General features: G+C 36.1%; 1 protein-coding gene across 1 annotated transcript in view; it reads left to right on the forward strand.

The window, feature by feature from the left end:
• efr3ba (EFR3 homolog Ba (S. cerevisiae)) overlaps window positions 1-15,691 on the forward strand; it is a 62,966-nt gene that overhangs the window by 41,663 nt on the left and 5,612 nt on the right. Inside the window, exons 11-21 of the mRNA XM_088938138.1 lie at window positions 2,306-2,467; window positions 2,959-3,070; window positions 7,289-7,340; window positions 8,584-8,756; window positions 9,520-9,595; window positions 9,902-10,063; window positions 10,989-11,120; window positions 11,207-11,274; window positions 11,759-11,886; window positions 12,366-12,457; window positions 12,958-13,006. Of these exons, the coding sequence (XP_088794264.1) occupies window positions 2,306-2,467; window positions 2,959-3,070; window positions 7,289-7,340; window positions 8,584-8,756; window positions 9,520-9,595; window positions 9,902-10,063; window positions 10,989-11,120; window positions 11,207-11,274; window positions 11,759-11,886; window positions 12,366-12,457; window positions 12,958-13,006 (1,206 nt within the window). The remainder of the gene's footprint in view (window positions 1-2,305; window positions 2,468-2,958; window positions 3,071-7,288; window positions 7,341-8,583; window positions 8,757-9,519; window positions 9,596-9,901; window positions 10,064-10,988; window positions 11,121-11,206; window positions 11,275-11,758; window positions 11,887-12,365; window positions 12,458-12,957; window positions 13,007-15,691) is intronic.

Below are 15,691 nucleotides of genomic sequence, written 5' to 3' on the forward strand. Positions count from 1 at the left end.
GATGTTACAAGTGGAGGCATACCAAACAGATTTGATAACATCAAATAAAAAACATAAAAAAACAAGTTAAACATCAGTTTGGAAATTATGTTCATAATGAATGACCTCCATACAGTAGGGATGTACAGTAGCTGCTTTGAAGACAGTACAAATGACTTGCGCAGAATTATAGAAAAGCATATTGGATCCTGAATTAAAATGTAATGTCTTAATTGACATAATAAAGCCCTTGTTTCTGGTCCCCAGCCTTCCCTTTCTGAATCCTGGCCTAAAAATAAAATATCTTTATGGTAGCTTTAATAAGGGTGTCTCCTTGGATTCCAGGAATTATGTTCATGTTTTAATTTACTTAGTAAATCATTTTTTTCTACCTTCATCTCCTCTCTGTCCTATGAGCCTGTGGTGTGCCCGGAGTACTGTAAGATTAACATAATTTCTTCATTAAGAACTGCATCCTATGATATCTTAGCTCGTCTAAGGAAAGCCCCTTTTTGGCCTTTCTAATATTTTTACCTGTGTTTGCAGTTCTAAGGAGTACCATGCATTGGTTTCTCGCATCTCTTCAGATTAACTTAATATCTCCTATAAGGTACCACGCTATGGGAAAAGAGCTAATAAAAACTTGCAAGCTGACTGGGAAACAGACTGGGTTAGTTTCTTTGGATAATTCAAAAGCCATAAATTCCAGTTAATACAGGTGAAGAATTTAATAGCAGGTATTGATGGACACTTGGGTATTACTATAGGGTATTAGGACATGTGGAAGACTCAACCCCTTTGGTGTTTGTGGTACTTTATGGTACTTTTGCTTATGGGAATGCCCAAATGCCAGAAGGCTACTGGAGATCAGTTGCCACTACTTCTTCTGGATCTTGTAATTTTATGATCTAATTAATGATCTTTATCTGAATGTCAAGATACAATATGAACAGCAACAGCAACATTGCTCCAGTGGATAACATGCTAACATGCTAGTATTGTTTTTCCTTTCATAGTTTTAATAGAGATCTGGATTGCCAGATTAAACACACTAGTCCTTTTGATTAAAGATTACAGTAAAATAATGTTTTGTGGGTTTTGTGTGGCAGTATGTGATATGTGGTCTTGGCTTTGCATACCTTGGTCATGATGGATATATATTTACTGCATTCTGGAAGTACATAGCATGTTTCTTTCAATTAAAAATTATGTATAATACCAAAGCTGATGCCACTGTTTCAGAAGAATGGTTTTATGTACTGTACAGTACATCTATGCGTTCTCTTTTCTTTGCTCAACTTCACCTTATAACCACTAGAGGGACCTTGATCACTAAAATTGATTTTCTTTGTGTAGTGAACTGACATTGAGAAGTTTGCAATGATCATGTTGTCTTTGGTTTGTGATGGGAATGTGGACAGGCTTGTTAACTTTTAAATATTTTTTTTCCTCAGTGTGGGAAAATTAATTATGCAAACAAAATGTGTGTCTCCTTTCCTTTGGAAAGATCAGAATACAATTCAAACCTTTATGACAGTTGTTTTTGATGATTAAATTAGAGAAGAGGGAGAAATCAATTGAATAGAATGTGGTTAAAAGCAATATGTGTGTTCAAATTCAGGAAAAATCCAGCCTACAACCCAGGATTTGGAGTTTACACAAGAATTTAAGGAGTTTATGATGGTTCCATAAACTGTTGGGTTTCCTTGTTTACTTTGGGATGTACTGTAAATGTTTCTGAGACTGAAAGTTGAAACAAGCCTGAGCTTACATTTCTAGTTGATTCTCTCTTCTATAGTGATTATGTATATTCCTAGCAATCGACATCACTTTGACTACTGGGAGCACCAAAGGTTAATATTTTTATCAGCGCAGGGTCTCTTTCATTCAGCTTTAGATATACTGTAGCTCCCCAAAGACAGATCTCAGTGTATTTCTTGAATGGATACGAAATAATACATTAAAATAAGATTTCCTGCTGAGGTAGTGTTAGTAAACCAGATCAGTATAGAGCTTTCCAGTGGACCACAGATTGCACACCGCTGGAATTATATTAAAGTGATGATTAAAGAGACAATGTGTTCTTGCAGGTACTTGCTGAGCTGTTCAACAAAGGCTCAGTCCATGGATACGAAAAAACACTTTCTTAAACAGCCCTGTTGCCATTTTTAAATATAAATATAAAGGTGGCCTACCTAAGAAAATGCCTGTTTTCTTCTCCTCTTCCACTTCACAAGCTTAATAAGTGGGCGTTCATGGTAAATGAGAGGTTAGGTAAAATAATAATCACATAGAAATTATTCTCATTCTTTATGTGCATCTCTAGGCCCTACTGTACTGGAGGTGTTCAACACTCTGCTCAGACAGCTTCGCCTCAGTGTTGACTATGAACTTACCGGATCCTATGACTCTTGTGTCAACATTGGCTCCAAAATCATCAAGGAGCACGAGGAGCGACAACTTCAGGAAGCAGTCATCAAAACAATAGGTGATATGTCACACCACTTTCTCTTTTCCAACTACTGTACATGGACTCCCATACCTTTTAAGTTTTTAGAGCTTCTCTGTTCTGTCCCTCTTTCAGTGTCACTGCTCAGAATCCCTTTTGATTACCTAAACAAAAGTTGTCGAATTCAGACCAGCCAACAGCTGTCAACCTTGGGAAATGATCATTTATCTAGTGTTGTATCACTTTGTTGTATCACTTTGCCTTTGACTTTGAGATTACAATGGTACTTAGTCTCTTTATATGTCACCACTACTCTGGTATAAACCATGAGGCCAAAATGAAGAATGCTTACAGTTTATTTCAGTGAGCACCCATCATGGTCTTACCTTCATCTGTTTCTCTGGGGTATTCTCCATTGATCCTATTTATCACATTAAAAATAATGCCTAAACTATATATGACTTTTGCTTTGCTTTTCTCGTGTTAACTGTACCTGCACTCTCATACTACTCTTCCTATTTTTTTTTCAGGGTCTTTTGCCAACACTCTCCCCACATACCAGAGGTCAGAGGTCATGCTGTTCATTATGGGGAAGATCCCTGTGCCTGGTGTCCACCCCTCACTAGGCTCAGCCAATTCAGGGTAAGATGGTCTCCTGCATTGCCAATGATACTCTCCTTGTGACGATCAGAGTTCAATTTAACCAGAAAGCTGTACCCTGAAATTGCCACACAACCCTTCTCACAGTTATTTAGCTGTAACAAGTTAATGATAAGATATTGCATTTATTCATTAAATTAACAGCTGGAACAACACATAGCATTTGTAGTGCTTCTCTTCTGGTGCACATGCTACTGACATGACAGTCGATTATACTGTATAGGCTGGTATAAGGTGTAGAGCTGTTTCCTGTTCCAGCCATTGCCTGCTGATGCCATTTTGAATGCTGGCATTCTCTCACTGCCATCTTAGTGTGAGCAAAGGTATTCACAAACCGAAGAAAGCTGTTGGATAAGTACCATCCCGAAAGGGCAATGTCCCTAGCGGCATCACACATACTACAAAATCAACACGCTACATACCCATGTAAACATTGCCTATAGTATTAAAAAAACAGATGTGAGATTATCAATGTGATGAAGATTGATGTTAATTTATTCATGCCCATAAAGCCTGTATAATTCCTATATATTTTGTATTGATATACATGTTGTAGAAAAAGGGGAGCAAATGCACATGGTCAGGATTTACACAATGTTAAACACAAAAGGGAAGTAAGAGAGGCTAGGAGGTTCTGTTCTTTTCATCAGGAAGCTCCTAACTGTAATGGAAATATTAGTCAGGAAATATTAATGTTTAATGAGTTCAGGTCCAGCAGTATATTTAGATACCTTTGCAAGGTTAGATTCTAAAGTTGTATCTAGGCCTACAATGACATCATGACACGACGCACTCATGGAAAATGTGACCTATTAGGACATTCTTTAGCTGAAGACATTCTTTTGTTTAAATTATATTTTTTTTCGATTTCAGACCTAAGTTAGTTGTTTTAGTAGTATGATTGAGTACATTAAGGAACTAAAAATATAATTTAAGTAGATTCCTTTTTTCTCTCTCTACTTTTCTAGTCTCTTTAGGCTGTTTCTTTTGATTAATATTTTTTGTAACTTTCTCTTTATAAACTCAGAAAAGTCTTCTAACTCTGAATCAAAGATCTGGTTCAAGGCTTTTACTCTGCTTTGTGAATTAAGGAGAATTAAGGAGAAAAATAGCTGCAGCTCTTTGCTGACTCCCACTATGGTGATTGCAGTTCTTTTCTTTTTTCTTCAGTGCTGAAGAGTGCACATAGAAGTCTCATTCTTTTTATTTAACAACAGTTTTATCTAAGTAGCAAGAGCCTTTGAAAGCTAGACTTAAAAGATTGACTTATTAAAGGATAGTTTTGTTGATGACTTTTAGGACTCCTTTTAAAAATCATACATATGTCAGAGAAATAGAAGTTGAGTGAAAGGCTCAGTCCATTCTCAGTTCTTAATTTACTTTTATTAACTGAAATGTTGAAGAACCTTTCAAGATTGCAGGAAAGTAATTCAGTAGAAAAATGTTTAAAAATTGAAAATTATCCTTTAGTCTTCCAAAAAAACATCGTCTTTTTTCTGAACTGTACGCTTTATCATTCATCTTTTATTCTGCTTCATCCTTGCTTTATGCTTTATCCTTTATCTGTTTATTCTATGGAATCAAAACAGTTTTCTAGCTTTAATTAGTCTTGCTGTCATTGTTTTGAACATTTTCCAACTTTGCATCTTGCACATCTGTGTAAATCATCTGTAAATTGTGCACAAGGTTTGTAACTGATTGTGAGGAGTAACTAGAAGTTATTAATGGCCTGTGAATATTATCTTAAGTCTTAGAAATTACTTAACCGTAGTTTTTGTGTACTGTTTACTTCAGTACCATACCATGGTACTTTTAAATGTTATTAATGTATAGCATGTACATGCAAAGTTATTCACCCTCCTTGAAAAACATTTTGTTGCTTCTTGAGCTTGAAATTATGACCTTTTTAAATAGGACAGCATACTTAATAGTCTCTTTACTCAAAACGTTTAAAACCATAAAATGCCGACACTGTGTAAACACATTTCCAAATATGATATTCAGTCCCTTTGCTACTACAATCCCTTAACCATTTCACTTGCAAAAGAAAACTTTGAAAGGTCACAAACTAAGTGTAAAGGTCTCTGTGTACAGTATGAATCAAATTGATTTAACTTAACTTCAGAGTAAATGCATGTCTCTCTCTGTGGGTTTCCCAGGTATATGTTGAATTTTATGTCACAACTCACATCAATACAATAAATCAAACATGAATTCCAAAGTGCTTTCAAAACAAATCAGGTATAAGGCAGTAGAGAGGCATACAGTAGATCAGGAGAAAGTTATCTTATAGTTAATTATAGGTAATTATAGTTAAATTATAGGTAATTTATCCCTTTGAGTACAGTGAAATTTGTTATCAAAAAGTGGAATGAGTCTTACATCTCAGACACATTCTAGATCTGGCTGTAAAACTAGGCAGACTACTTTCCAAACTAAGCAGAGAGGTAAGCAGGAAACTTGGGATGCACCTGTGAAGCCAAGTAAAACTGAAAGTTCCCCAGTGAAGTCCTATGTGCCAGACATTGAACTTTTATGGGCTGAAGCCCATAAAATGACATTTGTCAGCTAGATTCAAAGAGCTGTGTACATGCAGATGGCTCTTCAGGCTCTTATAAGAGAAATGAGACAGAATCCCACAAAACAACATCTACAACTTGATGTGAAATGCAAAACACTGCACAAATTGTATTGCCTCAAGCAGTGGCTACACACAGTTTTAGCTTCTGACTTTCACAATAGACATCCTCTTAATGAGCCTTGTTAACAAATGTTGATCAACATAATGAATTTACCCATGTCATGTCTGTTAAAAAAATTGTCAGCACACCTGCTGCAGAAAATATATTGTTATTTTTTATGATAAGAACTATGGGAATTTATTAAAGTTTCTGAATATATAAATGAACAATCTGACATATTTCTGTATTGAGACCAGCAGTTCAAAATGCAAGGTTTTAAACTTTATATTTTTCATTATAGTTCTATTTCGTAAAATTATATGCAAACCATATTAAGAATATTAGATTTAAATTTTTAAAAACATAATCGTAATTAATTGCTGAAAATGCAATACCCTAATTAAAGTCCAGCTAGGAAGTTTCAGGGACTTTACCATCTATCTAAATTGCTGTTAACTCTGCAAAAGAGATATTCTCCTAATGCTTTTAATTGCTAATTGTTTAAAATATTTGGTAATCAAAGTATATATCTAAGGAAGGTAGCCTTCCTACCTGGGGAATGTCCATTTTTTATTCATTCAAAACATTAGCTTCTAGCTTCAGTTTTTAGTTTTACTACATGGAGTTTGCACTTTCAATATTAAATATTGTTGCAGAAAAATATACGTGGTATTGTGCAGAAATGGAAATCACACAATCTGCTTCTTTTCTAGAAGACTTTTATGAATGTGAATGAATGAGCTTTTTATGAATGAGTTGTATGCGATTTCATGGAGATATACTGTAGGTTTGATAGAATAATAATAAATAATTCAGCAGGGTCTCCTTAATTGCGAATTTAACTTTCGCAAATTTGCTTATTCACCATTTGGTCTGGCCAATGTGGATAGAAGAAGAGCAGAATGGGATGAAACTGAGCCAAGGGTTATTATGTGCAACTTTTAAATTAGCTACGTGACTGACTAGGATCGTGCGAACAATCAAGTACTCACTACTCAGCATCCGCATCTCAGTGTGGTCTTTTTGTCTGTTTTTGTGTTGTAATGAATGCACCTGCTTCTGTGTCAGCAGCAGGGGAAATTACAGGCTGAACATGACTTAACAGGCTCACTGACAGCGCAGACATCCACTCAATGCAGAGCATTCATGTTTTTTCTTTATTTTAGCTGAATCCAATTGTTTTAGTTAATGTCAATGTTATTTTTACTAACCTAAAGCAAATGCATTAGTACTTTAAGTATCATGAAACGGATGGTTATGTATGTCTGTAGTATATACTGTAGTAGAAAAGTAGGAAAGTTAGACCACAAAGTTAGAAAGTAGGAACTATGCAATATGAGTCACTATGAAAGTTTTCATTTTAATTGTCAAAATGTATTTTTTTTTCATTTTCCAATTACTCAGTAACAGTTACTGCTATTAAGTGTACAGTAGCTGCTAGTTTTAATAACTAGGCAGTAGTCTGAGATAACTTGAAAAACTTTCGTATCTTAATATTTTTTCTTGTTACTCTTCCCAGGTTTGAAGGTAGCAGAATGATCCAAGTCATGCTGCTAAAATCACTATTACAGGTGAGAAACTTTTACCTTTGTGCTTTGTAGCATTCATGGTACTGTATATTTTACTAAGTACTGGGTGACCAATAACAGTTGTTCATAGACATTATATCAATTTATTGTAAAGCTTATACATTAGGGCACTATTAGTGTCATTTCCCTAATATCCCCAAAATATTACGTCCTTCCTTTCAAAGGTTTCTATTTGTATGAAAATACAAAATAATATCAGAGACGTGAATTAAATGTTTGCACAATTACCAGTAGTGGCGGTGACGTTCAGTGCTTCTGATGTTGCGAGGTCAAACTGCAATCTCACCCTTCTGCTCTCTTACATATAAATACTTGCTTGCTATTCATAAATCTGCACATATCTTTTCTACCACTCAGTGTTTCATTGCATATCAAATATCTTAATCAAACAAAGATCATGCATGCTCATAATATGTGTTTCTGATTCACTCTGAGCTACAGAGCTCATTCTCTGATTAGTTCTGATTAGTTCTTGTGAAACTTTGTATATCTGAACTAACTTGCTCAAACAAATCTCATGATCCAATAGCTTCATCATTAAAGAATTTTATGTCAGTTTTGAGGTTCTTTTAATTTTTTTTTGGGCTGTGATAGCTCTGACCTTTTGCCCAGGGCTGTCATAAAGTATTAAGTACACTGTCCCTTTGTATTCATCTGTTAATTTCATTGTAATTAGGATTTGACTGATCAACTGAAATGAGACTTTAACTTAACTTTCGGAGGTTAAGTTGTATCAGTCCAAGATCAGAGAGGTTCCAAATAATAACAAGATTTTGTTCAAAATGTTCAAACTAATTCAGGTTGGCATAGTGATGTGGATGTGGAGTTTGCATGTTTTTCCTGTGTTTGTGTTGATTTTGCTAGGTGCTTCAATTTTCTCTTGTATTTTATAGCCATACTATCTAGGATAATTGGTACTGCTAAGTTTCCCATGTGTGCATGAGTGCCCTAAGATAGACAGGTGTTGTGTGATTGAGTGCAGTCCCTTAGACCCTTATCAGGAATTAGTGCCTTTCAAATAATGGATAGATGTCAATGTATAACTAGAGTTATAACTGTAGTTGGTGTGGATTCAACTGAAGAAGTGGTATCTCATAAAAAATGTCCATGAACTTTTGTACAATTATTTTTGGTGAAAGCAAGTTAAGGGCAACCTCCCTACTCAACATGATGTAGCTGAGCCCCAGTTTCTTCCTGATGGCCCTGATGACTTCACTCTCCACAGGTGACCACAGGCTTCCAGACCACCAACATGCTTACAGCTCTTCCCAGCTCCTTCCTGGACCCCCTGCTTTCCTTCACGCTCATGGAGGATGCAGAAATACGATTGCTGGTGTTGGAGATCCTGGTTAGCCTCATCGACCGCCATGATAACTGTCCAAAGTTCTCCACAATCAGGTGAGTAAACTTCACTGCTGTTCCTTCATCTTCTTGCTACCCCTGGAATCTTGTAAGAGTGTAGTTTCATCACAAAATGCAAAGGCAGTGACTAATTAAAATGTTTACCTTCTCTTCAAGATGTGCATTCATAAAGACAATTTCTAATCACCCTGGTCATGGTCTTTTTTTACTGGAATTTTATAGTGATTTGATATAATGGGTTTATATCTAAGATATCTATATCAATCTATCTATATTAGATATTTGGATCAAATTTTATTTGTTTAGATATTCAGTTAATAAAAAGGATTTTTTAAAGGTGAGCAAGTGGGAGGAACATGGAAATGCATTGAAAACGTTAAAACGTTAGGCAAGGGGTACATTTTATACAGGGGTTTTTGGGAGTCTGGAACATTTTTCTAAAGCACATGCTCCAGCCTCTTTCAAGAAACTTCTAAATGAGATTCTCAGGTCAATTAGCTATGAGGAAACAAATGAACTAGGTGACCTAAATAGCAAGCTATAACCTTTATTATGTTCTTGTTTTAGTTTCTTTCACAGTCACATTTATTAAATGAAATATTTAATGTATGATTTAAAGCAACAAAAATTATTTCAAGCATTTGCCATTATTAATTTAGTCTTCCAGCATTTTGTTTTTATGCCCTTCTTGTGAAGTATTGAAAACTGTTCCTCTTAAATCGGAGGAATGTTCTTAAGCTGTTACCCCTATGTATCCACAGTGGTACTGTAATTAAATGTACTGTGTTTTTGTGTGCAGCATCATATCTGATATCTCCGTGCTGAAGCTGAAAGTGGACAAGTGTTCACGTCAGGACAACCTCTTCATGAAAAAGGTTCAACTTAATTTGAGATATTTTGGCCTTAAAAATGTTATAAGGACACCTCATGTCTGTTGTTGGCAATATATTTGGAACATAGATAATCAGACCATGTTCCAATCATAGATCTTAAACAAGACAGCAGAGCTTATAGAACCTATTTTATTTCATAATTGTAATCATAATTGTCAAAAGCTTTTCAAGTGAAATGCAGAAGTTTAAAAAGGGGGGTGAATATTAAGAATTCATGGAGCATTGTGTTCTTTTGTTGGGTGAAAGGTTGCCTACTTGTAACTTACTTTGTTACATCTACCTGTACAGCACTCGCAGCAGCTCTACAGACACATCTACTTGGCCTGTAAGGAGGAGAACAGTGGGCGGCCGCACTTTGAGACTTTGTATACCCTCCTGGCACTCATCAGCATGGAGCTTGCCAATGAGGAAGTAGTGGTGGACTTGATCAGACTTGCCCTTGCCATGCAGGTATGTCGCATGCCACTGAGTAACACTGTCCTCAGTCAGACTGGCGTTATCAGCGTCACTTGCTTTAGTCACAAACGGTCAATAGCTGATCAGCATTATTCGTTTGCTCAGAGTGGAACTAAAGCACCAATAATAATTTTACCAGAGCTGTAATATTTAATGTATGTGTTAATTGCATTCATTTATTTAAGAAAGTTATCAAGCAAATTAAAAAGTCACCCTCTCAAATCCTTTGAGGGATTATGGAGCCAAGGAGTCAATGGCGTCATAATGAAAGATTCTTGTGTTTTAATTAGCTTGTATGTTTTATTAATCTGTTCCCACTCCTTCCTTTCTCTGTCCTGAGAATTTCATCTACTTGGAAATTTTAATATGTCCACTGCATAGCTTCCTGCTACTTACTAGATTTTTGATAAAGTTTTTGATGTTAAAAACTCTCCTTGGGTAGCCTCTCAGTCTTGGGTAAACTGAGTTCAGTGATTACAGGTTTAAGCCTGGGTCACTATCCAACTGACCAAGATTTCCTCAGTCGGCGATGCACAATTGGCTGAACTGCCAAAGAGAGTAATGTGGGATTGGTCAGCCAGGGCTGTCAGTGACACAGCAAGCCCTGTAGCCTCCCGGATGCATGCAAGTACAGTATGTGGTGCTGAACATTTGATATAGGGGTGTGGTACCTGTGAGGTGTTAAAAGAATGGATTGAAGATGGGTGGTTTGTGCACACATCTGCAGTTGAGGAACTACAGTTCCTCAGTCTCCCCTTTGTGTGGTCAGGGGGTTCATAGCAAAAACACACAATTGCCTTTTGTACACTTGATGTGTATAACAAAAATTGGTAACTGGAAATTCTAATTTAAAAAAAAACAACCTTTGTTAGAGCTTTACATGTATTTGTTTGAGTTATCAATTGATTTTGTATTCTAGGATCTGGCTCTAAACAATGAGGACAGTCTTCCAGTCTACAATCGCTGTGCTGTCCATGCCCTCTCTGCAGCTTACTTGAACCTCATATGTCAACTCACTACTGTCCCCGCCTTCTGTCAGCATGTCCATGAGGTCAGTTCTGTGTCAGTCTGTGAAAAGATGGTCTAGATGTTGTGGTTCTGTTGTGTGTCTTTCATTCTGTTCCATCTGCTTTGCAGGTCATTGAAATGCGTCAGAAGGAGACTCCTTACCTGCTGCCAGAGGATGTGTTCGTTGAGAAATCTAGGTATAACATGGCTCCTAAGTAAAGAGGCAAAAGCTTTGCTAGAGCTCAGTGAGTTTGAGTTGACAAGATTATCAAGGCAGTAATTTGAGCTTTCTCAATGGAAAATAAAAATAGATCTGAGGAAAACATACTCGGTAAACAATATATATTGGGAGAAAACAGCTATTCGAAATTAAAATGCAATATTTCTAAATAAATTATTCTTACCATGTTCTGGGAAAATGCTACCCAGCCATGTGGTTGTAGTAGATACTTTGGCTTCTTTCAAGAAACATGAAATCCTCAGATACATTAACTGCTCACTATCAAAAGGGCTAGATAAGCCTAATGTCTACTCTCATTTCTAGCTTCATGTTTTTATGTTAATAGGTTAGGATGGCAGGCACTGTTATTAAGACTAATTTTAAATTTATTCCTTCAAAATTAAATTTCTTGAATTTGAATCATTCATGAGGTCTTCGCTGCTTTATGATTCTTACCTCAGGATCCCAAAGTCACTGGATAAGCTGGAGGGAGAAGTCCTGTTTCTTCAAAGCAAAATCACTGAAGTGCTGGGAGGCAGTGGGTACAACACAGACAGACTAGCCACGCCATATATACCCCAGCTTACAGGTTGGATCACAGATCCTTTTTGTTGTCTTTTAATGTAATGTCTTTTAATCTAAGTCCACCTTTTTAAAAAGGATCTGTGGGGGAAAATGTTATGAAGTGTTCAGGAAGTAAACCCTTGGATAGATACCAAAACATTACTCATCTAAACTAATATATGCAGAAATTCCTTTTCCATTCCATTTTTGGCCTAGGTATTATTACTACTTGAATGACCTATGATAGGGCCTCTGATTATGTTTATCTGAATTTCCAAGAAATTTAAAGAACATTGAGCTGTGTTCAGGAAACAAAAATAATGGTTCTATGCCACTTTTAACCTCTTTGTTTAGGAGTTTTTAAATATTCATCTTTATACACAAATCCTAATACACTAAAACCCATTACATTAGTGCAGGGTGTGATTTTTTTCACTTTCACTTGTGCGTGTTTTAGTTAGGTGTGCTGTGGCCTCAGTTGTCCTGTTGTGTCATGTTACCTAGATGAGGATCGACTCTCGAAGAGAAAAAGCATTGGGGAGACCATCTCATTGCAAGTTGAGGTGGAGTCCAGAAACAGCCCAGAGAAAGAGGAGGTGAGAACAACTATTCGGTTAGCTTTCTAACTCTAATGAATGTTTCTGGATTCATCTATTGTCTAATAAAAGGTATCTGTGCTGAATTTACAATACTCGCTGAAGCAGTGCAATCTAGAGAAGAAGTGAGTCTAGGCATTATTCTGATGTCTGACAGTAGAGATGCTCTTGATGTTACTACGTTTTCATTAATAAATCATGTAAAACTGTGCCTTAGAACTGAATAATTTCCAAAAATATGATAACACATGCAGAAACTGACTCATAAGGGTTAATATTAAACTTTTTCTACTAACGTCCTTTGTAATATAATTGACAGACTGTAATTTAAATGAAATAAAAAAAGGTTTTTGTATTTTGCTTGCTGAAAGCTCCTACAACTTCATTTTAATATTAAAATGCTTACATTGTGAGTCCTATTAAATTCTATATTATTACGTTTTTTTAATTCTATATTATTACAGCATTTTGTGCTCATATTGTTTAACATGTTTTTGCAGAGAACTCCAGCAGAGGAGATAACATTTGAAACACTAAAGAAGGCCATTGGTGAGTTAATGTCTTTAAAAATGTCCATTATCTCTTTAAATTTGAGGAACTGGCAAACAGCAGGGCATAACTGATAAGTATTTTACCCAAAGTCTTGCATACTCCAATTGAAACTGAATGTTTCTTACTGAGGTTATATATTGTTTGAAGTCTCATGTGTTTTTCTAAGAATATAAGTTGACTAAAAGGTAAATATTGATTTGCACAGAAAGTTTGCATTGACCTGGTTATTTTATCTATATCTTTAATCTATGGCCCATTTATCTATGAACTCTATATCCTAACATTTTGTTTATTTTTGCTTACTCACATGTAAGAAATGTATTTTCCTAGAATTTTATATTCTTTGTGCTACCTTCATTACAAAACTCCTGTTTGAGCATTCTATATCTGTAATGTCCGTTTCCTATCCATTTACCAATTCATAAACCAAAGAACTACACTGAATGTCTGTCACCTGAAATTAGAAAATTAATCTTTTGAAAGAAACTTGATCAAAATCCTTCTGAAAATCTACATATGCTATATCATGTACTCTGTATTACCGAATGTTGCTTGTTCTTACCATGTTATTTAAGACCTACCTCAGACAAGTGCAGCTCTCCCTGCTCCTCCCGACATTCAATCCTGGTTGCTCACAAACGCTGAATGCACAATGTCACTCCAATTTGGTGATGTCGCTTTTGTTACTGGTTCAGTGCATGAGCCTTCATACACTTGCATGCAATAGATGTACTGTAAGTTTTACTGGTTTGTAACTAAAGTTTTGTCACCTTTTTGTGGATGGATGTGCTACACTAGCAAATTTCCAGTCACTTGGTTTTACCCCTGTGACTGTTGGAAAAGTTGTTAATGGCATATGAATGAGATATTTTGGTTTTCGTATGTACAATTGGTAGAATACTAACACATCCTAGATATTGGTTAATCTAAAATGTTTCTTGTGTGTGAAACTCTTTTGCCTTTTCTGTGCAAATACTATTTAATACCAGAACTTGTCCTTCCCCAGCCTGAGGAATGTTGTATGGGATTTGCAAGTTCTCCATGTATTCTCATGGTTTTTTGCCACATGTCTCAGGGACATTTTGGCTGGGTTTGATCTGCTACTCTACATTTTCCCTTTCTCTGTGGCCTTGTGCCGGAGTGGCACCCTTTCCAAGTGGAAATTAGCTCCTAACACCCTGGGATAGGTTTGGGGTTGCTGTGACTGTCACCAGGATATTTCTGATAAGGAATGGATAGATGAATATACATGGTTTATATTTGGATATAGTTGATGTACGGATGAACAAAATAAATGCAACACTCAGGCCTAAAGGATAGCCAAATATTTTAACAGTATATCACACTCACAGAAAATGTGTACAAAAATGAAGTGTTCAGTATCTCTCAAAATAAAAATATTACATAGTAGTTGGGTATGACCTTCCTCTGTATTTACTCAATCCTGACAGTGTTGATGCATATATCTGGTCCGCCTATTAATAACAGTCTAGCAGATCTAGCAGTGTAGTTTCCTGTTGATGCAGAATTGGTCACACAGATCATACTGCGTATTGGAATCATTACAGGAGAAAAAAGGTAATCCTCACAAGATCTTGATGTTGTTTTCTTGACATTTTCTATGTTATACTGGATAGGAGGATTACCCTCTATCTGTATTAAAATCATTGTTGTGTCAAGGAAACCACAGACACAAGACCATTGTCACAGTGTTGGTTTGAAAAGTGTAACAACAAACATTCACCACATCTCATCAAGTCTGCCTCCAGCAACAATATGATCTTCATTACTCAAGAAGTAGATTGTTATCATGTAATGAAATAGAGGTGTGAAGAATTGAGTAAAGGGAGGTTAAAACCTTTGTCTTGTCCAATAAAAGTTGTACTTAGGAATATTTTTTCTCTGAAACAGATGCTGAACAAATATTAATTATTTTTCTTTTCAAAATAGTGCATCACTAAAAATGAGACAACAGTCCCTTTGCTTAAGGCCTAGGGTCCAGTCTCTTCAGTGCTCAGATTACTACAATCCTGACCTGCAATGGAGGAGGAGCACAAATGGCTTCTGTTTTGGTTTTTCTACCACCATCTTCTCTTTTTTTCTCTATGTTCTTTATATCCTGTCTTAGGGCCTGTTTTGCCTAGTCTCATCCCCCATGAAGACTGACTTAATGATTTTACTGCAGTTAATTTAGTCCTAGTTAGAATTTAGTACAATGTTTGTCCACCTGGTTCCTTGGTCGGATTCTTTGTTCCTTGTGACTGCCTTAAGTGGGACAGTTTGCAATACACTCTCAGGACTGCTCATTGTTTCAGTTTACAAATTTAAATATTTTGATTTCACTCACATGATATTTTCTTTTCATGTGTTTTTTTATTAAATTACTTGGCTTGAGGGATGGCAGAGTGATGCAGTGGTTAACATTGCTGTTTAACAGCTCTGAGGCCCTGGATTAAATTCTGGACACAGTATGTGTGAAGTTGGAATGTTCTCCCTGTATTTGTGTGGGTTTTGATAGATGCTTTGGTTTCCTCCCACAGCCAAAGACATATTAATATACTAGTTGGCTTCTGGAAAAAGTGGTTCTGGTGTGACTGTGTGTCTGTGGCTCCCCTACTAACCTTTATTGGATAAATCAGTTAAAAAATGGATGGAATTTGAGTTCAGTATTTCGTTATCTCT

Source organism: Atractosteus spatula, chromosome 2 (genome assembly GCF_055471065.1).
Source record: "Atractosteus spatula isolate fAtrSpa1 chromosome 2, fAtrSpa1.hap1, whole genome shotgun sequence".
NCBI classification, from domain to species: domain Eukaryota; kingdom Metazoa; phylum Chordata; class Actinopteri; order Semionotiformes; family Lepisosteidae; genus Atractosteus; species Atractosteus spatula.